Source organism: Pinus tabuliformis, chromosome 2_1 (genome assembly GCF_031772625.1).
Source record: "Pinus tabuliformis cultivar Carrire ecotype Pingquan chromosome 2_1, CPIR1, whole genome shotgun sequence".
NCBI lineage: Eukaryota > Viridiplantae > Streptophyta > Pinopsida > Pinales > Pinaceae > Pinus > Pinus tabuliformis.
Window position 1 is genome coordinate 300726170 of NC_142299.1, and position 24587 is coordinate 300750756.

Here is a 24587-nt window from a genome sequence, read left to right on the forward strand (position 1 = left end):
ATACCTTCTTGTTTGTAGTAAAGGGTAGGATCATTCTTACTTCTCTGGAAGCCATTTTCCTGAAAGTATCCATCAATCCTTGCATACCACGCTCTTGGTGCTTGCTTAAGGCCATACAAAGCCTTCTTCAACTTGTAGACATTATTCTCCTTTCCTTCCACTTCAAAACCTTGTGGCTGCTCCACATATACTTCCTCTTCTAAGTACCCATTCAAGAAGGCACTTTTCACATCCATATGATGTATGCTCCACTTTTTATGAGATGCTAATGAAATCAACATTCTAATGGTCTCTTGTCTTGCTACTGGTGCAAATGTCTCTTCATAATCAATTCCATACTTCTGTGTGAATCCTTTAGCAACTAATCTTGCTTTGTGTCTTTCAACACTCCCATCACTGTTAAATTTAGTCTTATAGACCCATTTGGTGCCAATCTTTTCCTTGTCATGTGGAAGCTCTGTCAACTTCCAAGTGTCATTCCTTTGAATGGAATCCATCTCTTCTTGCATGGCTTGCATCCAAACCTCATTAGTACATGCATCTTCAAAACATGATGGTTCAAATTCAGCCTTAGCTAATAAAGCAAAATTGACTATCTCACCTATTGGGCTTTCTTCATGTGCTTGATTTGCACTCCTCTCATAAATATCACTCAATCTTCTTACCTTCCTTGTAGAACTTGGAGAAGAAGTTGGACTTGAACTTGATGTTGAAGAAATTGATGAAGCGCTGCTTGGTGGAGTTAAGCCACTAATTACAGAAACATTAGTTGGCTGCTCATTATCATTATCAACAATTATATCATTCAAAACAGATTTTGTCTTCTCAACATGGCCTTTTTGATGACCATAAACTCCCCCTTCATCAAAAATTACATCTCTTGAGACAATAAGCTTGTTAGTTAGAGGATTATACAATTTATAAGCCTTGCTTGTCTCACTATACCCAATAAAAATACATAACTCACTCTTTGCATCTAACTTTTTTCTATTCTGATCAGGTACATGCACATAAGCCAAACAACCAAAAACTTTGAAATGATTAACATTAGGCTTTTTTTCATACCAAGCTTCATAAGGAGTCATATTTTTCAATGCACTGGTGGGGCTATGGTTGAGGATGTATACTGCTGTAGCAACTGCATCTCCCCAATAAGTGTTGCTCAATCCCTTAGTTTGTAGCATGCATCTTGCCATTTCAACCACAGTACGATTTTTCCTTTCAGCTGTGCCATTCTGCTGGGGTGTGTATGCTGTAGTATGCTGCCTCCTGATGCCATTCATATCACAATAACTCTGGAAAGCTTTTGAGCAGAATTCTCCTCCACGGTCAGTCCGCAAACATTTGATCTTGCACCCTCTCTCATTTTCTACAAGGGCTTTGAACTTCTTGAATGTATCCAGGGCTTCACTTTTGGCCTTCAAAAAATATACCCAACAATTTCGTGAGTAATCATCAATAAAAGTGATGAAATATGATGACTTACCCAAACTCTTAGTCTGCATAGGACCACATATCTCTGAATGAACAAGCTGAAGTGGGTAATGAGCCCTCCATGCACTTCCCTTTGGAAACCTTTCCCTTGCATGGTTTCCTTTAGCACATCCTTCACAAACCTCCTTATGCTCTTCTACCTTGGGCAAACCAGAAACTAATGCGTGTGAGGTTAGAAACTTCAAACTGTGAAAATTGAAATGCCCATACCTCAGATGCCATAACCAACTTGAATCCTCATAAGCCATATTAGCAAGATTGTTGTTATGTTCATCAAACCTCAAGGGAAACATCCTATTTCTTGTCATAGGCACAACAGTGATCACCCTATTTCCCTTATTCTTATCATAGATAGTACATGTCTTATTTTCAAAGACTACTTTATAATTTTTCTCACATAGCTTTCCAACACTCAACAAATTATGCTTCAATTGTGGAGTATAATAAATGTCATGAATACTCTTTATACCTTCTTTTGTTTGGACCTCCATAGCTGCTTTGGCAGCAACCTCCAATGATTTATCATCACCAAGCTGGATCTTGGATTTGAAACTTCCATCCTTTGCTGAAAACAACTTCTCATTCCCTGTCATATGGTTAGAGCATCCAGAATCTAGGTACCAAACATCTTTACTAGTATTTTCACCTTTGGCATAAGATAAAAATAAGTGATCTTGAGGATACTCACCACTTTCTTGAGCATAATTAGCATTTTTACCTTCTTTCAATCTGCATTCTCTTTCAAAGTGACCATACCTGTTACAATGGTAACATTGAACATTTCTCTTATCAAATCTACCTCTACTTCTTCCTCTGAAACTACCTCTTCCACTTGAGCCACCTCTTCCTCTACCTCTTGAATAATTTTGGCTTTGCCATTTACCTTGACCTTGATGGCTTTTGGTACTACTACTTGCATCTTCATTCTTTGTAATTTGTAATTTAGAGGAAAAAGCTTTCTCTACAGCTTCAAAAGTATCCTTCAATCTTTCTTCATGAGACATCAAAGATCCAACCAATTCATCAAACTGTAGTTTTGTTAAATCCTTACTTTCTTCCATGATTATTGCAACATGATTCCATCTATGTGTTAAAGATCTCAATACTTTTTTAATTAAAACTTCATTACTTATAGCTTCTCCAAGTGTAGCCATTTTGTTGACCACATCTTTGACTCTCACACAATAGTCACTGATACTTTCAGCTTCTTGCATCTTCGAATTCTCGAACTCTCGCCTCAATGTCTGAAGCTTGACCACCTTAACTTCATCACTACCTTGGTGAGCTTCTTGTAGAGTCTCCCAGGCAGCTTTGGCAGTTTTTGCTCCAGATATTCTTGGAAATAAGCTCTTATCAAGAGCTATCTGAATGTGAAACAAAGCTTGAGCATTCTTCTTCCTTGCTTCCTTTCTTGTTGTTCTTTCATTGGCTGTAAGAGCATTCCAATCAGCTGGCTCTTCATATCCTGATTCAACAATCTCCCACAAATCTTTTCCAATCAAAAAGGTTAGCATCTTAATGCACCAATAATCATAATCGTTGCCATCAAATTCTGGAACTAGCATCTGGTTAGAATTCGACATGATTAACTTTGGCGAAATTCCAACAATACAACTTTAACCCAAAATAATTTTACCTGCTCTGATACCACATGTAGAATATGAAATGACTTATTTCCAGCCAAATGAGAAAACAGTACTATGAAGAAAAAAACATATAAAAGATAAAACAATTAAAAACACAGTGACTATGTGAGCTAACAAATGCTGCAAATCTCATATATTTAATTCAACTATAAACTACATTCTTAAATACTAAAACTATTACTAAAATATTTGTCAATCAACTCTGCAATCAATCTACAACTAATTTCCAGCACTACTGCAGCTAACAATTTGCTGCCTTATTTTCCAGCACTACTGCAGCTAACAATTTGCTGCCTTATTTTTGCAGAGAACACTAAATAGAAATTTACATAACTAATTAAGCATTATTCCCAACAGATATATACAATGAATATATCCCCTATAACTAATGAAACATGAACCAGCAGATCGTAAAGTTACCTGGCTGAGTGGTGACGTATATTTATTTATTTCTCTGTTCGAGCTTAGAGATCGAGTTCGTAATCCTTACTATCTGCTTTAAACGAGCGCTTTTGGGTATTAATTAATAATATACCAAAATTTGGGTATTGATTAATAATATATACAATGAATATACACTCTAGAAGGAATGAAACATGGGAGAGTGAATTTACCTAGCACAAATGGTGAGTTGTCTTTATTTTTCTGTTCTTTAATGCAAGATTTATAGAAATCTCTAATCGATCGCAAGACTGCAAATATATAATCATTGATATATTTTGCATTAAAACCCGCTTTTGGGTATTTATTAATGAAATATACAATGAATATATCCCCTGTAACGAATGAATGAACGAAACATGAGCAAACAGAGAGTGAATTTACCTGGCAGAGTTGTTAGGTATATTTAATTTTGTGTTCTGTAATGCATGCGCGATTTCCAGAACCCTCGACCTTGTAGATCGAGTTAGTAATCCTTCCTTTTTGCCTTTTTGTTGCAGACTATGGTTGTACGTAATGCACGCACGATTTCCAGAACCCTCAACCTCGGAGATCGAGTTAGTAATCCCTGCTTTCTGCCTTTTATTGCAGACGATGGTCGTATTCAGTGATCAAATTTGAAGGGCAGGTCTTAATTTCATTTAGAAGGGTACATATTCAGGTCGCACTTCTATAATGAAAAGCATAAAAAAAAGAGCAATTCAATTGACAACAGTAAATTATTTTCAAATTTCTTTTTATTTTTTCACAGGAGAATGGTGGAACAACAACCCCATGGATGTTGTGTATAACGCAGGTCTGATATGAGCCGCAACTAATATATGGGATGCATTTACCATTAATGGATAAATAGGAGACCTATATTCCTGCTCCAGTTCAGATAAGGATTAATTTTGTAGGAAATTTTTGTGACCAGAACGTTCAAGCCCATATACAAGTAGCTCAATTAAATTTAAGTTTATTGCATGAATGAAAAAATTCAGTAAAATTCTAAACAGGTTTAGGATTCAACAGAAGAGTGTACAAAGGTGTATATGATTTTGGTATCTCCTTTTTTAATATGAAAACATACCAGGAATTGGGAATCCGCAAACAAATCAAATCCAGTATGTTAGGAAGCATGTTGAATGCGCTCCTCTCCAAGCATAAATCGTGCTTAAACCTTGCTTGACAGGCATTTGCTGAATGATGAATCTATGCTCCTGTCCGGCATAAATCGTCATCAAACCTTGCTTTGGGCAGCCTTCAGGCACAACCCAGTGAAATTACAGACCTAATACATGGCCCATATTGACATCTAGTCGCTCTCAATTGAAACTACCAAATGTAATGGTATCAAAGGGTAATTGTGACATAATAATTAATAAGAACTTCCATCATATGCACAATTAGAAAAAACAACTCAAAAAGAAACTGTTGTTTTTGAAATGGGAGCAACTCAAAAACTGCCAAATGTAATTGTATGAAAGGGTAATTGTGACATAATAATTAATAAGAACTTGCATCATATGCACAATTAAAAAAAAAAAACTCAAAAGGAAACTGTTGTTTTTGAAATGGGAGTTTCTGAAATGGGATTTAAGTTTTAACATGAAAAGAAATTTACAAATTCAACATTCCTAAAATTCTAATTTCAGAAAAAATTAAATTTAAAAAAAAAGTTGACAATTTGACAGCGCTTCTTAAAAAATTTTAAGATATTATTCCAATTTTTTGTTTAAATGACAAAAATCAATTTTTTATTTTTTTTTGACTGGTAAAATTTTCTCCCTACTTCTCTGACGTGCCAGAGACCCTTTGAAGGGCTCTGACGTGTTCAATTTTGATCCCTGGTCGTATTATAAAGAAACTCATGTGGACTTCAGGTTTGACTCCGAGATTGTACCGTTGGAAGATCAAACGGCCGATCGAGCGAAGGTAGTATGTGACATGGAATGTTCGTGAATATATAAATTTAACATTTCCTTCGTAGTAATTTAAAAAATGGATAGTTATTATTGATAATAGCTTTTTAATAATAGTTTTTGGTTTATTTTTGGAAATAAATGTTATTAAAATGCACATATTTATAATTAGAATTTATGTGTACTATAATTCTATATTTATTTTTATTAAAAGGGTTATTAGGCTCTGTCAATACTTGGGTGACTATTTTCAATCATATACATAATTTATTTTCAAAAAATAAAACTATAATTTACACCATTATTATTTACTTAAACAAAATAATTTTATATCAATAAAAAATAAATAATAATAATAATAAATCATTTTTATATTAAAATATTTTAGGAGAGACGTCTAATTTTTTGAGAATCTATTTTGAATAAATTATTTTAATATCAATTTTTTATATATAAAAAATTAATGAAAATTTTCTTATCTCTATATTTATTATTCAAAAGAATAAATTCCTAAATATATATATATATATATTTTTTCAATTTTTGTATTTTAAATAAATTTATATTTTCAAAAATACAAATTAATCTAAAATTAAAATAACTCTTTATTTTATTCTAATATAATTATATCAATTTCCAATCTACTATCATCATTTGAATTTCTATTATTTATAATAATATAAATTTCTAATCATCTAAAAATAAATTATTATAATGATCATAACTATTTAAGTGAATGATAAAGATTTAATCTTTAAGAAATATTTATAATATTCTTAATATTATTTACAAATTAAAAATTTAAATTTATTTCTTTTTTTTTGTAAGTCAGATATGTATATTATATAAACAAAATATGTTACAAAAAAGTCTGCCGAAGCAGAACGACTCCAAGATTTACCATTGAAAACATATTGATGACCAGCCTTTAACTGTCAAAACTGAGCTGCACACCACACAGGGCGGCTTACTCTTATAGAGACCGAAATACATTAGTAACGAGCATAAGGCCGAAGCCACGACACTATCAAAACTTGGACAGAGATAGAGTGACATTACTAACATGCATAAGGCCGAAGCCATGAAAATAACAGAAATATAGAGAAACATAATTAACCAGCCTAACACCGAGGCACATGACAGAAGACATAACACATCCATAAAGCAACTAAGGGAAACCGTCGGGGCGAGGAAAACCGCCAATGCGACTGACCGTGTCTAGGCCCACTTCCAGTACATGCTTGTCCACCCTGGCTTGCATGTCTTGCATGGACTGGAACTCCTGAGCCTCCTTCATCTTTTGCTCCTGTATCAGGGGGTCCGGGCTGAGAGTTTGCCGCAGGAGCCTGATGAGCAGGGTCAGTTTCTTGTTCACGGTCTCCACAGCATCATGCACTGTAGAGATTCTGCGACTCAGCGACTCATGGATTTCATGGAAATTAGCAGACTGCTCCTCCGTAGTAGAATTCCCTTTCCCAGCTGGTTGCTTCCCGTCCTCCTTAGATTCCAGGGCCTTCGCAAGGAGAGTTTTGATTCGCCAGCTCTCCGCTTTCGTTCGGACATACTGAGTTGCTCTTTTGGACGGAGTTCCCGGGTCATGCAACCAATCAACCTCCTCCGCTATGAACCCTTCCGGACGCTGGCCTTCTTCCTCTTTTACAGCAGCTTCCAGTTCCGCAATTTTACGTTTGCTCCTGGTAGCTGCTCGGGTTTCATACATATTCTGTGCAAACCGAAGATCTTGCTGGGCCGCCGAACATCTGCAGCTCCCCGCTTCCATGCTATACACTCTGACCCTGTCGCTATGAATTCTTCTGCGGGCAGGGAAGTAGTAATCTCTCGTAGTGCTATAAACAGAGGTGAGCGAGCCAGAGCTGCTGCTCTCCGTTAAATAGCTGTTGTCCAAAGAATTTCCCATTATGTTCTTTTCCTTTCGCTGCAGAGTGGAGGTACTTTCGTTATTAATACGAAAGATATCCGCACAAAACCCACATCTCCTTCCTGACCTAACATAAATGTAGCTGCATGCCTCCCCGTTACGGTTGAGCCAGCTGTCCTTTCCTCGCAAGCGTATTCTACGGAGGCCCTCATGGCATGAACCAAATTGATAGTTTCCATATTTGGGCTTCTCTTGCCATAATGGCCACCGTCGCATATATCTTGTCGTCCATATCCCTTGATTAGAGCCCATTCTATTACCGGAAGCCTCAGGATTGCGGTCCCGGAGATAGGCACCGACGCCGGTCAAGCCCGGTCGGTATCGTGGAGATCTTGTTGTGCCAGCTGTAAGCATTTCGTCTTCAGGTTCGGGCAGTTCACTTCCTCCCAACAGCTGTCCCATCCCCTGTCCTGATCGTCCACGCCACAGTTCGCAAGGTAGTCCGCCAACCCGTTCGCCTTACGTCTTACCGCATGAAACACTAAGCCTCCCATTCCAGCTAATAGTTCTGCGATGTTCTCCGTCACCTTGGCTAGCCGCCAATGCTTTGTGGCTTTGTTCACCTTGGTTCCTCCCTGAATTCTCTTAGCTGTTGAAATGGCCAGAGCAGAATCCCCTTCCACAATTACATTGCAGATTTGAAGGGATTTTAAAATTCTCAGACCATGTTCGAGCGCTGCAAATTCTGTTTCATTATTAGTGCTCTCCCCAAGCGCTCTGTAATATATGTGCCGAATTTCTCCATGCTGGTCACGTAAAGCACCTCCAATTCCTGCCATGCCAGGATTGCCCCTCGAGGCTCCATCAAAATTTAGTTTCATTCCCCCTTCCGGCGGCCTCTGCCATTTTTCGTTCTGTGAGGATGGTTGCGCTCTGTATCTTGAAGCTGCAATGCTGCTGGAGGCTTCCAGACGAAAACACTTCAAAATGCGTAAGTCTTGAGCTGAAGGTTTCTCGTTGCAGTCCTTTTTGCATTTAGTTTGAATTAGCTGTTGTATGTTAGTTATTATGTTATCTTTAGAGAATTCAATATTCCTGTGTTCGTCTTGAAAAACTCTGCGGTTGCGTTCCTTCCAAATTGACCATAGAAGGAAGCCTGGAATAGACTTCCATATGCTGTTGACTCTGTGAATACTGGAGAAGTCTTTTCTCCAGTTCAGGATGGTTCTGTGAATGGATTCTCTATCCCGGTCAGAACTCCTGATAATTCCTTCCATCCAGCTCCATAACTGATTAGCCCATTCACAAGCATTAAACAGGTGGTTTATAGATTCCTCTTCGACGAAGCACATATGGCATCTTGAGGGTCCCCTGAAACCCTTCTTGCATAGGTTGTCCCAAGTTAAAGTCTTGTTTCTCATTAAAAGCCAGAGGAAGGTCCTGATTTTCGGCCAGAATAGACTGTCCCACACTTTGCTATGCCATGGCACTACTTCTACCTGTTCTTCCTCTTGAATTAAATCCCTAGCTTCTTTTAATGAAAAATTACCATTACCCTTTAAACCCCATCTTAGTTTATCATCTTCCTCAGTTATTCGAATCTTTCTTTTGCGGATTCTCTCATTGAATTGCTGAAGATGCTCGTCGTTCTCCTCTGTATTCCCTGGGTTTAAATTGATCCAATCCCTCCATATCGGATCCCTGTTGCTTTGGGTCCAATATTGATTGACTCTGTATCGACCCTCGTTTTGACTTGTTCTCTTGAGGATAGCAAGCTCTGGGGTGTCCAGTTTAGGGAGTTGCTGCCATGCATCTTCCCAGAACATGGCAAGCCTTCCATTACGAATCTCCCAAAAGCTGTTCTCCTGAACTAAGCTCCTGTTATTTCTGGCGTGGTTCCAAATTGACGATCCTTCCGGGAGGTCCTGTAGTCTTATGAGATCCTGAGTATCACAGTCTGGAGTGTATTTTTCCCTCCAATGCCTTGCCCAGGGTAAATTGGGTTCTTTGATCCATTTCCACCAAATTTTAGCTCCACAGGTTCTGTTGACCACAGATGGATCAACTAAATTTAGCCCCCCCTTAGATTTTGGCTGGCAAAGCTTGTTCCAAGCCACTAAAGCCCATTTCTTCTTATCCCCATTCCCATTCCATAAGAAGGATCTCTGTATGTTTCTCATTTGTTGCAAGACACCCTTGGGAGCTGGAAGAATAGAAAGTAAATAATGCGGAGTTGCCTGCAACACTGCCTTGGTGAGGATAAGTCTACCCGCCAGGTTAAGGGCTCTGTTCGTCCAATGCCTGCATTTTTTCTCCATGTTGGCAAGAACCTTCTCCCAGTGAGTTTTCTGCCAAGGTTTCAAAGTCAAGGGGGCCCCTAGATATTTTGAAGGGAGGGACCTGATTCTGAATCCGAGAAGCTGGGATAAATGAGCTTGAATTGCCGGATGAGTGTTGAAAAAAAAGATTGTGGATTTGGAAAAATTTATCTCCATGCCAGAGGCTTGGCTGAAGAGATCAAGGATACCCCTGTAAGCCATGGCCTCCTTCACAGTGGGGGTACCATGTAACATGGTATCGTCCACGAACTGTTGATGAGTTGTGGCTGGTAACGATCTGATTGGTTGCAGACCTTTTATAGATCCTTCAACTTTTTTCTTAGCTATAAATCTGCTTAGGCCCTCCATTAGGATAACAAATAGGAAAGGGGAAAGGGGATCCCCCTGTCTTATTCCCCGCGAGGGTGTGAAAGGAGCTGAGGGAGCACCATTGACAAGGATAGAGTATCTTGGAGATTTGATGAGAGCAAGTATCCATTTGATCCAGGTTCTGCAAAAACCAAATGCCTCCAAAACAGCTTCAAGGTACTTCGAGCTAACTTTGTCATATGCTTTTGATAAATCCAATTGCATCAACATGCCTGCTTCTTTTCTCGAATGCAGTGAATGAATCATCTCCTGCGGTAGCAAGATGTTATCTAGAATTTGCCTACCCTCAACGTACCCCGACTGCTCTTCCGATATGATACCAGGAAGAATCGACTTGAGTCTGTTAGCTATGACTTTCGAGATAATTTTATAGATAACATTAGAAAGGGAAATAGGTCTGAATTTATCAGGTGTCTTTGCTTCTTCAACCTTGGGGATAAGCGCTAAAAAGGTGGAATTGACGGATTTTAGAATGGTACCTGATCGTCGAGAATCCTCCACAACCTCCCATACCTCCTGTTTAACAGTGTTCTAGCAAGCCTTGTAGAAGTTGATGGTAAATCCATCTGGGCTTGGTGCTTTATCATTAGGCATGCTCTGGACTGCTTCCTCCACCTCCTCCAGAGAGATTTCTCTGCAAAGGGCCCAATTTTGATCTAAGGTAATGGATCTAGGAATGGCTGCTGTTATTTCCCTTATGGCTTCCTCTCTGTTTGTGGGCGGTTCCTGTGCAATTGAGCTGAAGTGATCCGATAGTAGAGCAGATATATCATTGTGATTTTTTAATGTTTCCCCTGCATTGTTTTTCAACTCAAGAATCCTGTTAACATTTCTATGATCTAGAGCCGACCTGTGAAAGAATTTTGTATTTTGCTCCCCCTCTTTAAGCCACTGGATTCTAGATTTCTGTTTCCAAAGTGTCTCTTCTTGAATGCATCTTTTGTGCCATTGCTGAGAGAGAACTTTTTCCTGTTCCATTGCTTCGGCACTGTGGTTGCCTGCTGCCCCCTCTCTATGAATCTGTTCCAGTTTGTCCTCTAGAATGGCTTTTTCCTGGAAAATATTCCCAAAAACTGTTCGGTTCCATTCTTTGATTTTTTCTTTGGTTGCTTTCAGCCTCTTTTGGAGATTGAACATTTTGGATCCTCTTGCCTCCAGAGGCTCAGCCCACCACTTCTCTACCATCTTGAGGAAGTCAGGATGGTCTAACCAGAATTTTTCAAACCTGAAAGGTTTGTTCCTTGGAGTCCCTTGAACTTCAACAGTAAGCGAGATCGGCCAATGATCCGACCCTCCACTGGGAAGGATATCTGATTCTGCTGTTATGCCATCCAATATGATGCTTTCTGAGACTAAAAATCTATCTAAGCGCGAAGCTATCAGCCTCTCTCCCCCCCTTCTGTTGTTCCAGGTAAACATACCGGTTTTGGGGTATATATCTACCATTTTGACGGTTTCAATGAACCTTGTAAAAGCTTCCGCATCTCTATTGAGTTTCCTCAAACCCCCTTTCTTTTCCAGAAGGGTGGTTATCATATTGAAATCACCCCCCAATATGCATTTAGATCTTGGATATCTCTCAATTAGTTTGGTTAATGAGTTCAGAAAGTTTAATTTGTCTTCTAATTTCTGAGGACCATAAATGTTGACACAAAGGAAGGAACCAGAGTTACCTGTAGGCTGAAAAACCACCGCTAAGAAGTGTTTGTTCGCCTCGGCTGATACAATCTGGATTTCTCTTGTGTCCCAAATAGTAGCTAGACCTCCTTCTCGTCCCTGTCTTTCAATCTCTAAAACTTCTGAATTCCTTCCAAGCTTTCTACAAGGATTGTTGATATTAGAGCTACTACATTTAGTTTCTTGTAAGAACATGATCTCTGGTTTGTATTTCTGGAATTTTCTTTTTAAGATCCTGTGTTTTTCCAGGCTGTTAAGCCCTCTCGCATTCCACGAGATGATCTTCATATTTAACTTATATTCATTGGAAGGACTGGAAGGCGCTAAGCGCCTTCATCTTCCCTGAATTTATCATTATCATGCCAAGCTCCTGTAGAACTTCACCACTAGTTCTACGGCCTCTTCTTTTCTTCTCCTTCAAGCTGGATGATTTCCATAAGAGACTTTTTGAATGAAGGCTGTTGCCTTTCACTATACCTAGCTTCCTGTTCTGCTTCTCTAATTCTGCTTTTTGCCTTGCTATGAATAGGTCATTTACCTTCCTGATTTCTTCTTCCGGTGCATTCTCTATTCCTCGGGCCTTCCAGTTCTCAGCAATTACTGGTAGGTTCATTCCCTCCCTGGCTAGCGCCTCTTCCCATTCTTGATCCTCGCTCCCGCCGTCACTGGTAAGCATGTCAGTTTCTTCCTCTGTTTCCTCTGTTCTCTCCTGCATTTGAACTTCATTGTTGAGATCCCCTTCTTCCGTTCCTTCCCTGGGTGGTTCTTCCTTTTCATCCTGCCCTGCATCTGATGCTAGGGTTTTATACTTGTCCTCCGAATCTGTTTCAAGATCTAAGATCAAAAAAGGGTTGTTGTGGTTGTTTCTTTCTGTATAACCTTTGAAGTTCTTCCTTCTATTAGCTCTCTGTCTAGACATGGGCTTTATGAAGGTTTCTTTGTCTTTGGGAGCTTGTGTTGTATCAGTTTTTGCTTCCTTCCGAATCCGAGGACAATCTCTCATCAGATGCCCATGTTCATGACATTTGCGACAACAGAAGGGAATATGTTCATAATATATGGCCTGAAAATAATCCTCGTCCCTGTATTCTAGCCAGAGCCCCTCATGCAGTGCCCTAGAAACATCCATTTCAACACAAATTCTGGCATAGGATGTATATCTCTTTTGTAATGTTGCTTCTGAGGCCTTGATAAATGTTCCCAACTGGTCACCTATTTGTTTCAAGGCATTCAGACCCCAATAATCTATAGGGAGAGAGAACAATCATATCCAAACTGGGACTTGGGTGAAAGACTCTTTTTCTGGGGCAAAGTTTGGTTTCCATGGTCGCATATACAGACCAGCTGAAGCCAGAAAGTAAGGACCACCCTCAAAAATTCTATCCTTGTCTTCTAGGCTGGAGAAAACAACTGTGAAGAAACCCTTGGCTCCCAAATGAAGCTTAACATCCCCTCTCGGTTTCCATTGTTGTCTGATCCAATGACAAAGAGTCCTTTCATATGGCCAAATACCCATAAATTTACATATGACAGCATGCTCTGCCATATGCTCTCTGTAAGCCTGAATCTCCGGGTCAGTAATTACTACCCTGAGGTTATTGGTATTTTTGGGTTTGTAGACCCCAGTTGAAGCAGAGGTTATATTGGGTCTTGCGCTTGTCTCCCCTTCTTTTTCCGGCATTCCTTGCCTACTTTCAGTTTGCTCCTTGTCCTCTTCTGTTGGTCGCTCCTTGTTTTCTGATGATTTAATTATTGAGGTTACTTTGTCTTTTGTTCCTGTCAGGCTTTCACCCACTGTGCCATTGCCTTCCGTTGTGCGGTCTGGCTTGTCAGTTTCTCCTTGTATTTTCTCCTTGTTTCTTCTGCCATTCGGCTTGTTATTATCAAGCCCTGAGATTCTTACCCCTTCATACTTCTTTGGTCTTTGCTTCTGCATAATTATCTGTTTGAAAGTAGGGGTCCCACTGGACCCCTCTGCCCCCATTCGGTCAGTCAGCTCTTGACCTTTGCGATACAGTGCTGAGAGTCGATAGGTGATTGCTTCCAGCCCTGCACAGTAGTCAGCACATAGGAAACCCTAAAATCGCCCTCGGCTCCTCTGCATCGTTAGAAAAATATTTTAAAATTTAAATTTATTTCAAAATAGTCACCATCTTTCAATTATTTTAATTAAATTGATTAATTTTAAAAAATGTTTTATGAATAAGTGTCATATGAAATGGGTTATGATTTTGTGGGCATGTGGTATTGATGACCCATGTTATCATAACAAAGCCTACTCACAAGTGAGAATAAATCTCTATAGTTAAAAATCTATTTTAATTAAATTGATTAATTAAAATAAATGTTATATGAATAAGTGTCGTATGAAATGGGTTATGCCAGCCCATGTTATCATAATAAAGCCTACTTACAAGTGAGAGTGAATCTCTATAGTTAGAAATCTTGTTATATATTTTGTTTATTTAATCTAAAAACTTCTCAAACTCTTCATAATTTAGGAACACAACGATAATAACACCCCTTAAATTAGAATACTTATGAGCTAATTGTATATAAAATCTCATTTTCTTATTTTATTTTTAAATAATAATTTAAAATATTATATATTTATATAAAATTTATTATACTAATATATAATACATTTTCATATATAAAATTTATTATATTAATATATAATAAATTTTCACATATATAATAAGTTATAAGTAATGCGATGTATTTCTTTGTTATTAATTTTAATGTCTATAATTGCTTTAAAATAAAATTTATTTAACAGATAAAAATAAGATATATTAAAATTTATTAAGATGTTTAAAATAATTAAATATTTATAAAAATAATTTCATATATTTATTTGTATTTATATACATTTAAAATTAATTTCGAATTTTGAATTAATATTTTTATAAGGTATTTATTCTAAATATAGATATCATATTTCTTTTAAAAGATGTCATGTATTAAAGTTTCACTTCACATTATCTTACTAAATAATTGATAATAAAATAATGTTTAAAAGTTCTGTCATTATTTCATGAGTATATTTAAAAGTAGATGTGAAACTTTCTTAACGAGTATAACATTTTTATACTACTATTAACACACTCATATTAATAAATTTGGTTGATATATATAGTAGGCATCAATTTTTTATTTTTAATAAAGATTTTATGCAAGGTTCACAAGAATAGAATGAGCATTTATACTTTAAACTCTAATTTCAATATTTTCATGTAAAATGATTGTCAAATAATACCATTTTCGCATACCCCACTATCTTTCATTCGTAAGGATTACTTGTGATCCAATCACTGAAATTGAACGATGTTAAAATAATGAAAACAAAACTTATTAGAGTGAGGAGGAGGATTCAAAATATAAAAGAGATGAAATAAAATGAGCATTTAACCATTTTAAAAAATTGGAAACCTAAAATTTGCATAAAAATGGAATGATAAAAGAAACACAAAAAATCATCTAAATTTCACTATTTCATCTAACGAGACAATGAGATGTCAAATGTTGCATGTGGTTTTGCATGCCATATGTCACACCCAAGCACTTTGATTCGCTTAAATTCATCATGTTTCTCGGAGTTATTCTAAACTATAGTTCATAATCTTCTAAGCCAAGATTGAAATCAAATCCTTGGAGGAAGGTTGAAATCAAACCCTCTCACTCATTTACTTAAAAATCAAAATTTGTCAAAGTTTTTAAAATTAAATATGTTGTCCTTTGATTTTCTTTGATTTGAAACTAAAAACGGTTTCCCATACTTTTCATATCATGCCTTAGATGGTGTATTAAACAAAGAATATTCTCTTGAAATCAAATTTTGTCCACTCATTTATTTAAGAATCAAAATTCCTCAAGGTTTTTAAAATTAAATATGTTATTCTTTGATTTTTTTTTTCTGATTTGAAACTAAAAACCCTTTCACATACTTTTCAAATCATCCTTTGGATAATATATTAGACCAAGAATATCATCTTGAAAACAAATCACGTCCACCCATTTATTTAAAAATAAAAAATCTTGAAGCCCAACTCCAATATAGACCATGCTTACTGTTTAAATATGGACAATAAACATACAATATTTTTTTTTATAATATTTTTTAGTTAACTATTATATAATGTTTCATTGCTATTATATTTTCCAGTTAACTATTATATAACATTTCATTTGCTTCTCTATTGCATCTAGTTAGTGTCTATTGGCTATAAATGTACTATGATCCTCTGGTGCATCGTATGTAACGTTTCGTCCCTCCCACCCCGATTGCATAGCTTCAAAAGCGTGTTTTCCCTCCTACCGCATCCCCGATTCTCTGCTTTTCCACCTCCCAGTTCACCCATCCTTGATCGATCGGTTGGTACAAGGCTCTTTTTCGGCCAGCTATCGGCATCTCGTATATAGGTTGTGGAACCATTTCCGAACGGGAACAACCCACCTGTTGTATTCAGATTCGTTCAATTTACTCCCGTCACAAATTGACGAAAGGTTACGTTATATTGAATAAGAAGGGCATTTGAAGACGTTTACACCACTGGTGCTATCACGTCTGCTATTGTGCAGTCCCACCACTCACATCCCCCTATTTCTAAGTAGTTGGTGGCTCCCAACTTGAAGAATTATCTAATGAATTAATTTAGGAATCTCCACCCTCCCTGTTATTGGGACCCCTCCCCCAGAGAGAAAGCTCCTCACCATATGAATGCTGAGTCCCTCCAGGCCTCGACCTCGTAACCTCAGTCCAGTCCCTCTGGGCCTATCGTCGCTTCCACCCTCTCACTCGTGAATTTACCAGTTTCGATTGCTCAGTTCAACGATCCATTAAGCATTTGCAACGCTAGGTTCTCACTCGTTAATTTCCCACCATCTAGATGGACCAGGTTCACATAGGAAGGATAACTTGATAGGCTTTTGTTTATGACACTAGATTATTAGTAATTTATTAGATGATATTATTAGTTTCTTTTTTTGGTTGGGTTAGTGTTGGTAGATAATTTTATGGGTTCTTGATTTTATTATACATGAAATATTATTTATGAAATCAAGTTTCTTGATGTATTAAATATTTACAATGATTTTTTTTGTAGCTAATGAAAATTTTGAAATTTTATTTGAGTACATAATGAGAAATGAGATGTGCTGACACCTAATCTTTGGGATTAGGTAATCCATGTAAAATAATGTAAATATAAAATAAGGAGAATTGGAATATGAAAAGACACTGGGAGATGAAACCCAAGAGTCTCTCCCTCCACGTACATATCTATGATCAATATTACTACAAAATCACAATTTTCTTTGAGCTACCTCCTAGCCTGACATGGTATCAGAGAATAGGTCCTAGTTTAGACTTGTAACTCCTGTATTTTTGCTAGTTTTATGCTCCCATTTATAGTTTGCTGCGTGGAGATGTTGAGTGCATGACGATGCTAGAGGTTTGCTTCCTAGAGGTGTTGTGGTGCGGTGAATGTAACAACCCTCCCTTGTGTACTAAATTATTATAAACCTAAGCTAGGTTAAATCTAGGTGTGATATCCTCCCTTGTGTGTTAAATGCTTGTAAACCTAAGCTAAGGAAAGATAGGTTTGATATCCTCCTTTGTGGGTTAAACTATTCTAAACCTAAGCTGAGGAAAGCTAGGTGATATGTAATATGAAAAACAAATGTGTTATTAAATAAATTAATAAAATAAATCACTTGGAGGGGGAGCACCAAGAGAGAGGAGATGCTTGCGAAATCTCATTGAGGAATGGGATAGAGATGAATCTTTCATGATAAAGCTTCTATATGTGATTCTAGATAAGCTTCCATGGATTGGTGATCCATCGGATGGATGGGAGATAAAGATCCATTGGACATAAAATCTTTGCTGGAGATAAAGACAATATTTTATGAGGAAAAGCCTCGTGGGAGCTAAATACAAGATTTTTCAAAAAAGACCTAGGAAATTAGAAAAATCCACAAAAGCATGACACCGCTAATGGTAACTAAACCATGAAAGAGGGTATTAAATAAAGAGTGCATTGATCAATTGAGGACAATTGATCCTTGGCAAGATCTTCGGCTTGGGGGGAATCAGTGGTGATTCATGGCTGGGTGGTGGTGCTCCTCCATCCAAGTGAGGTTTTTGTTGGTGTCAGATGTGTGGAATGTTTGTATGATGACCCTTACTCTCTCTCTCTCTCTCTGTTGTAGTTCCAGCTTGTTTATGAGAATAGTTTCATAAGTTTATGTTATTGTTCAAGTTTTTCTATGCGATGATTGCCTAAGTTTCCTCACCATGATAATGTCTTGTGAATTACATAGGCTTATGTATTAATAGAATTAATGGTGTTTCTCTCTACTCTGATGAGATTCACTTAAATAGTATGGGTTCTATATTAATCCTTACTTGTTATGAAGTTAAATCATTTAGCTAAGATATGTTGATGGTTGATCTATTATCTCTATTTCCTACTGTTGAAATGGTTAACCCATGTAGCTCAGTTGTATATACGAGGTCTTATCTATATGGAAATAATTGTTGTCTTATGTATGTGACCTTTAATGTATATGAGAAAGGGTGGAATCAGGGTAATTAGCTATTGTTACTAGTGTCACAACGTTAGATTTCTCATGATCAACTTGCATGTGGCCTTCTAGTGTGAAGTTATTTGTAGAAGTACATTAAATGGATTGACACATAATTAGATTCCCTGTGCTAATGTATTACTATGAAAGTGATGTCAGTATTGGACATATGACCTCTTTTACATCTAAGAATAGAGTTAGTAGCGGAAGCATGGCAGGCAGTGATATATATACTAACATGGTTTATGCTGAGATTATGCATGAATATGTGAGATTACTATGGATTCTCTAACTGATCGTATTACATTCACTACAGTGATATGGTATGATCATAATGCTCTAAAGTGATATCCACTTACGCATACTCACGAATTGAGGAAATAAGGTTTCCCATTTTATGACTGATGGGTTAAGTATCTATGTTGCAAGTCTATCTAGTATGCATGGGAATGAAATTCTAGTCAATAACGTAGTGTACACTACAATGATCATGAAATTAATGTCCACTAGTCCTGGTAGAGGTTTACCCAGATATTTCAATAGGGTGCCTACCATCGCAAGTTTAATGGTTGATCACATACATCAGATATGTTAATGAATGTAAGGTTCCGTATAAGAGAACCAGTAAAATAATTAATGAGAAATTTGTACTATGGCCTAATAGTAATATGGCTCGGGTAATTTTAGAAGACAAGATCTGCAAAGAGGGGTAAAGCTTTAACTGTGAATGAACCCAAAATTTTAAATTTATGGGTCCTAGAGGCTAAATTCCTAGGTAGGCTCAGGAGGTTCATTACAAATGGTATCGGAGAAATCAAGTTCAAACCTTGCAGCCTGTGGGCCAATATGCCTCCATAGGGTATGGACAAGTTCTAGCCTAAAATTGGCCTCACTACCTAAAACTCTTCTAAAGGGTCCTAGTATAAGTGTTAAATCTAGACTCTTTAAAATTGAATCTAAATATTAAAAATGTTTAGAGAAAAGAATGGGGAAGCCCATATGGAGTTCTTGTTGCATGCAATATTTATCTCTCTCATAAAATGAATTTGTTAGGAAGGGACAACATAAATACATAGGTTGATCAACTAAAGAGTTTAAAACCTATAAGGTAAGGTAGATTTTTGAAACATGGAACATGAGATATTATTCTTAAGATAAAAGAAAATATAGAAATTGGAAAGAAACAATGCCCTTCCATATATAAATTATGGACCGATATATTATAGAATGTAAATGAGGGTGTATATGGTCTAAAATTAGATAATTATAAGTGCCAGGGTTGAAAACTCAAGAGCATAGCATAGCCGTCCATACACTGATCTTTAATTTGAATGGATCATGGAGGTTTTAAAAGACCTTGATACGAAGAACGAAGTTCAAATTAATTTATGCATGGTGATTAAATGGAGTTAAGCCACCAAAATTAAAATTTTATACATAAAAATAAGATGATGGTGTAAGTTCAATTTTTGAAACACAGAACAGATGGATATTATTCCTTGAAATAAAAATTAACTTTTACAGTTGAAAAATTAATTACCTTCCATACGCGTATTATGGATTGATTTCTATGTTATACATTTTTGGAATATATATTAAAATTCTTGTCAATAGATAGCATAAGCGGCCTCACCCAAGATTGAATCCGAGTGTGATATATACGTTGGGTATATAAGATTTGTATGGGCATACCCATTAGTTAACAACCATCCATGTAATATTCTCCGTGGCAGAATATCACAACAAGGAGAATGAGTGTTAAGAGCACTTCCCAAGCACGTTTGGGCACCGATCCGGTTTTTCCTCCTCTCTCCAGAGCATTGCAATGTCTAGTGGTTGGATGATGATTTGTTTCGATACCAAGTGAGGTTCCCATTTATCATCTGAGGTTAAATCATGATTCACCATGCCCTGCGCTGGAGCTGGCTTTGGGGATGAGTCGCCACTAAAATGAAGCGGCTCTGACGGTGCTAGCTAGGAAGATGTTGGAGGGCTACAAGTCAGGCGAAAGGATGGAGAATGGGTTGGAGTGAAGTCGATCCTCTAGTCCTACACGGGGGATTGTCAACGTGGAATGGAGTCCGAATCGGAATACGTTGCTGAATTAATCATCAATGCCAAGGATAGTGTGTGAACAAAAAACAAAAAATAAAAATATCTCTGCTCATGTTGTTTTCCACTGCACTACAGAAAATTACATGTGGATAGAGTTACTATACAATTGCGTGTGTAATAAGGATGACATGGTCTTCATCCAAACTTTACGGCTAAAGCTTCAAATAATGGTCTTAATCATATAATCCTAGATTGCATGGCATGGATATGCCAATAGTTGAAGTGCACTTGTGGTGGATATTGGACCAGTGCTTATCTGTAGCTGCACCAGATGATGGGAAACATCCAGTAGAGCTTGATCTCATCTAATAATTCAGAGAGGTAAGAAAATCTTCGACCCCCAAAAAAGAAGCCGATTTTGTCTTTGCTCATGAATATAGTAACGCTATCCATTAAACTGCTGGTAAAAAGGAAAAATATTGAATAAGATTCACATTCTTTCCATTTAGAACACTGCCTTATGAATGTACATCACAAGTTTAAAGGGATAAAACAACGTTTCTTGTTTTTGGTTGAGAGTAGAAGGTTTCTTAAATATTGTGCACACTAGTTTGGGTAATTCTAAAACCATGAATTATGGATAAGAGCAACCGTAAAGCCATGCAGACCTAAGAATGATGGATTTCATTCTATTTTTTTGTATTATTCTAATTTGTTTGAGAAAGGAATGGAAAAAAAAAAACTGCAGGTTTCCTAATTGTGATAATGAATTAAGAAAAAGATGTTGAAAGCAACAATGTTGCTATAACAAACGATAAGGGAGGGATAACAGAAAGTGGGAGCATTGTCTTCCCTGGTTAGACTGTTATTCATTGATTAGTAATATTGTTTCCTTGTTCCAGTGGTTATAAACCTAGAACCTATTAGCTTGTATATGCAGTCTCTCTTTTGGGCCTTTACGTAATGCTTGCTATTTTATCATAAGTTTACGAGAAGGGAAGAACGAGTATGGCACTCGACTAATGATAGCTAAGGTTGTAGTGTTGTTTCATTGTTGCAACCACCATCGTGTCTGCTCTTGGTATGAGAGATGTCGAGGTCATGATGTTGACGATAGTGTTGTGGTACTGACAGCTGTGCAACAAAAAATCCATAGTTTCTAAGTGCTTGCGACAGACTCTTGAATCCCAACGCCCCTCCTCCTGTGGCACTGTTCACATTATTAACAAGCCCAAAGCTATCCTGATAGGTAATTAACGTTATGCCCTTTTGAAATAATTAGTGGACAACTATCTGTTTGAGGTTATTGTGTTCCTTTAATGTCATTGTTAAATCTCATTCATTTCGTTCTGCTTATGCATGGATAATCAATTGTGAGCATTTTAAACTTAAAAATTCTGTCAGCTGGATAAGGTGAACATATAAACTTATAGAGACTGATCGAGGTTATAAAGTCTGCTTTATAGATGCAGGTTGAAGCTTAAAGTATGTTTTTGGTCTCAGTAATTGATTCGACTCCCCTATTCTGGTCTAACCGAAAGTCTCCGATTAACTGCTTGAGGGAAAAAAGGAATGGAGAATAGAATAAAGAACCCGGTACAGATGCATTTCTGGTTAGAAAACATGGAGAGGGAATGGATCTTTCCTCTCGCAACAACGACGCTTGTGTCATTGTTCTGGGATTAGTCACAACGCTTTTCACGGGTTCAAAACAATTGTGTGTATGCAGTCCTATCATATTTTGTTTCAAGGGAGGGGAAAACGAGGTTCCCAAAGCAATTTCCGTGGAATTCTGTCCAAGCTGTTGTGGAAAATTGTTTTATATGTGAGAAAAGTACATTTGTTTTGGGAAACATGTCCACGGTATCTATGAGTACAGGTACTTTAATTGTTTAAAATATAGGGTTTGAACTAAAAAATTCTTTCCCCCAGGTCTTCTTATTGGTGAATCCTCTTAGATTACTGTATACACTTTTGCTTCTATTTTGTATTGTGAGTTGTGTGCTTTGATTTTATTTTTTGACACCCTATTAGGGTTGATTATAGATTTTCCTCTTATGATAATGTCCATTCAATGGTTCTGAAATAACGTAATTATTTTCTCACTCGTTGGTGCGCTATGATAGCAACAAGTTTCAGGTGAAACCTGGGGAAATAGAAATATATGAATGAACTAAATTATAAGGATGATATCAACTCACGACACTGTGTTTTTGAATTTGTGGTAACTCACTGGTTAATGGATGCATATCACCGCGAAGGATCCACAAACTCCCAACCATGCAAGGTGTCTATTGTCACCAATCAGTGGATGGCTTCGAGCTTCAATCAATAGCCTTCTCTTTGACCAATTTAATGATTGATTTATAAGTTCCCTTAACCAACAATGGATTTGAAAATGGCATAACACTACTTCTGTTTTATAATGGCCGTGGGTTCGCAAACCATCAAACTAAAATGGCAATAAGAAAATAAGCAGAAAGTTAAATGTTTGAAGTGGCTGGAGGATATATAATCAAATAGACGGAAAAATTCATAGAAAAAAAATAATCTTTAATAATATTAAAGATTAAACCATTCAGGTAAATAATATAAACTGTTCTGCAAGATAAGATATCTATACTCGTAAGATATCCATATTCGTATGTCTTACGATGTTCTCTTATATCCATATTATATGAAATATGAGTTGTGTTTTTTCTAAGTCAATATGAGACTTAAAATTCCCTTATTCTATACAAATTTAAAAGTTAAAATTACGAAAACTTTTCTCTGAAATGTATATAATGCGTTGTTTTGTTGATAATGAGTAAAACTCATCAAGAGATTTTTATTTCAGAATTTCGTGGCTATCAAGGAATTGTGCCCCTGTGAAATACAATTGCGCCCCTTCTACCTTAATTCTTTCCAGTGAGATTTCGATCTTGAGATCTCTCACAATAGATTGGTATCATTGGAATCTCTACAGTAGTTTTCCATAGTTTAATGAACTCCTCAACAAATGTTTATTGGTTCACATTTAGACAAAGAAAACTGTGGAAACGACAGCGCTGTGATAAAAAAAAAACAAAAGGTTCGTCAAGAGAAATTGAACAGCAGTAGGAGCTCATTGAGGAGGGTCATCAAGGAAGAGAGAACCCTAGAAATTGTAAGGGAGTCAGTACCTAAGTCAAATGGCGAGGCACTGATAAGAAAACTAGAAGTTGTTCTTTGTGCCGTGCTCAAAGTGATAGTCTCCGGGAATCAGTTATTAATTAGGAGGCATTCGCCCTTCTCTGTTTTTCAAAATTGTATGCTTAATTTGCGAATTGTTTGTTGATTCAAAAAATGCAAATTTGATGCAAAAAGTAGTCTCTAATCTTCATAAGAAGATAGTTTCTCTCTACGGAGTTGCATGTGATTGGATTTAGAATGATGCAATTAAAATATGCAAATTTCCATCACCATTATGAAGAGAGTTTTGGTTGTAGTGGATTATCTGCTGCAACATTATACAATATGAGGATGTTTGGATGGGGTAGGAAGGTGATCATGCCTGTGAGAAGAAAGTGCATGAACATCTCATATTTTTTGGAGCATGAGATCAAGGTTAGATAAAGAAACTTATGAAGTAGGTATGGTCAAGCATGTAAAACATGAAGAATTTGTTTTCTAAAAATGTTTGCTTTGTGAGTAATTCTTAATAAAGCACAATGAATGAGTTCATTAATGGTTTAATTGTATATTTCAAATTAGAATTGTTGAGGTACGTGCAACATAGATGTCAAAACTCTTTGGCAAGACTTGGAAATTCTACATGGAAAAAGTAGTTTGCATGCAGTTAAGAAAATAACTACTCATTGGAATTGTATAGAAGAGTTAAATCGTTATGATTTCTGAGGAAATTTTCTACCTGCAATTTTAGGTTATGTTATTGGGTTCACTTTTGATGTAATTCTCCAAACAGTCCATGCTTGAGCATGTGGAGATTGCGCTTCGGAGGTGAAGGTAAAATACATATATATGCATGATAGAAACTGGATGCACATAAAAGGAAATTTAGGCAAAATTGATATTATGTTTTTAAATGAATGGTACAATAGCTGTATGGCTAAATAAAATCTCACCTAATACCTAAAAGGTGGAAAAATATGTGGATAAATCTTATGTTATCCAGGTGATACCATGAGGATGGTATTATAGGATGTACCAAAGA

At 36.8% G+C, this 24587-nt stretch overlaps 1 protein-coding gene across 1 annotated transcript; it reads right to left on the reverse strand.

Moving 5' to 3' along the window:
- Positions 1-7729: 7729 nt before the first annotated feature.
- Positions 7730-12037, reverse strand: LOC149200000 (uncharacterized). Its single transcript, XM_089400804.1, has 3 exons — positions 11746-12037; positions 10688-11391; positions 7730-10588 (listed from the first exon to the last, which is right to left on the reverse strand). Exons 1-3 carry the CDS (start codon positions 12035-12037, stop codon positions 7730-7732), a joined length of 3855 nt encoding a protein of 1284 aa, XP_089256930.1.
- Between the last annotated feature and the right edge of the window lie 12550 nt (positions 12038-24587).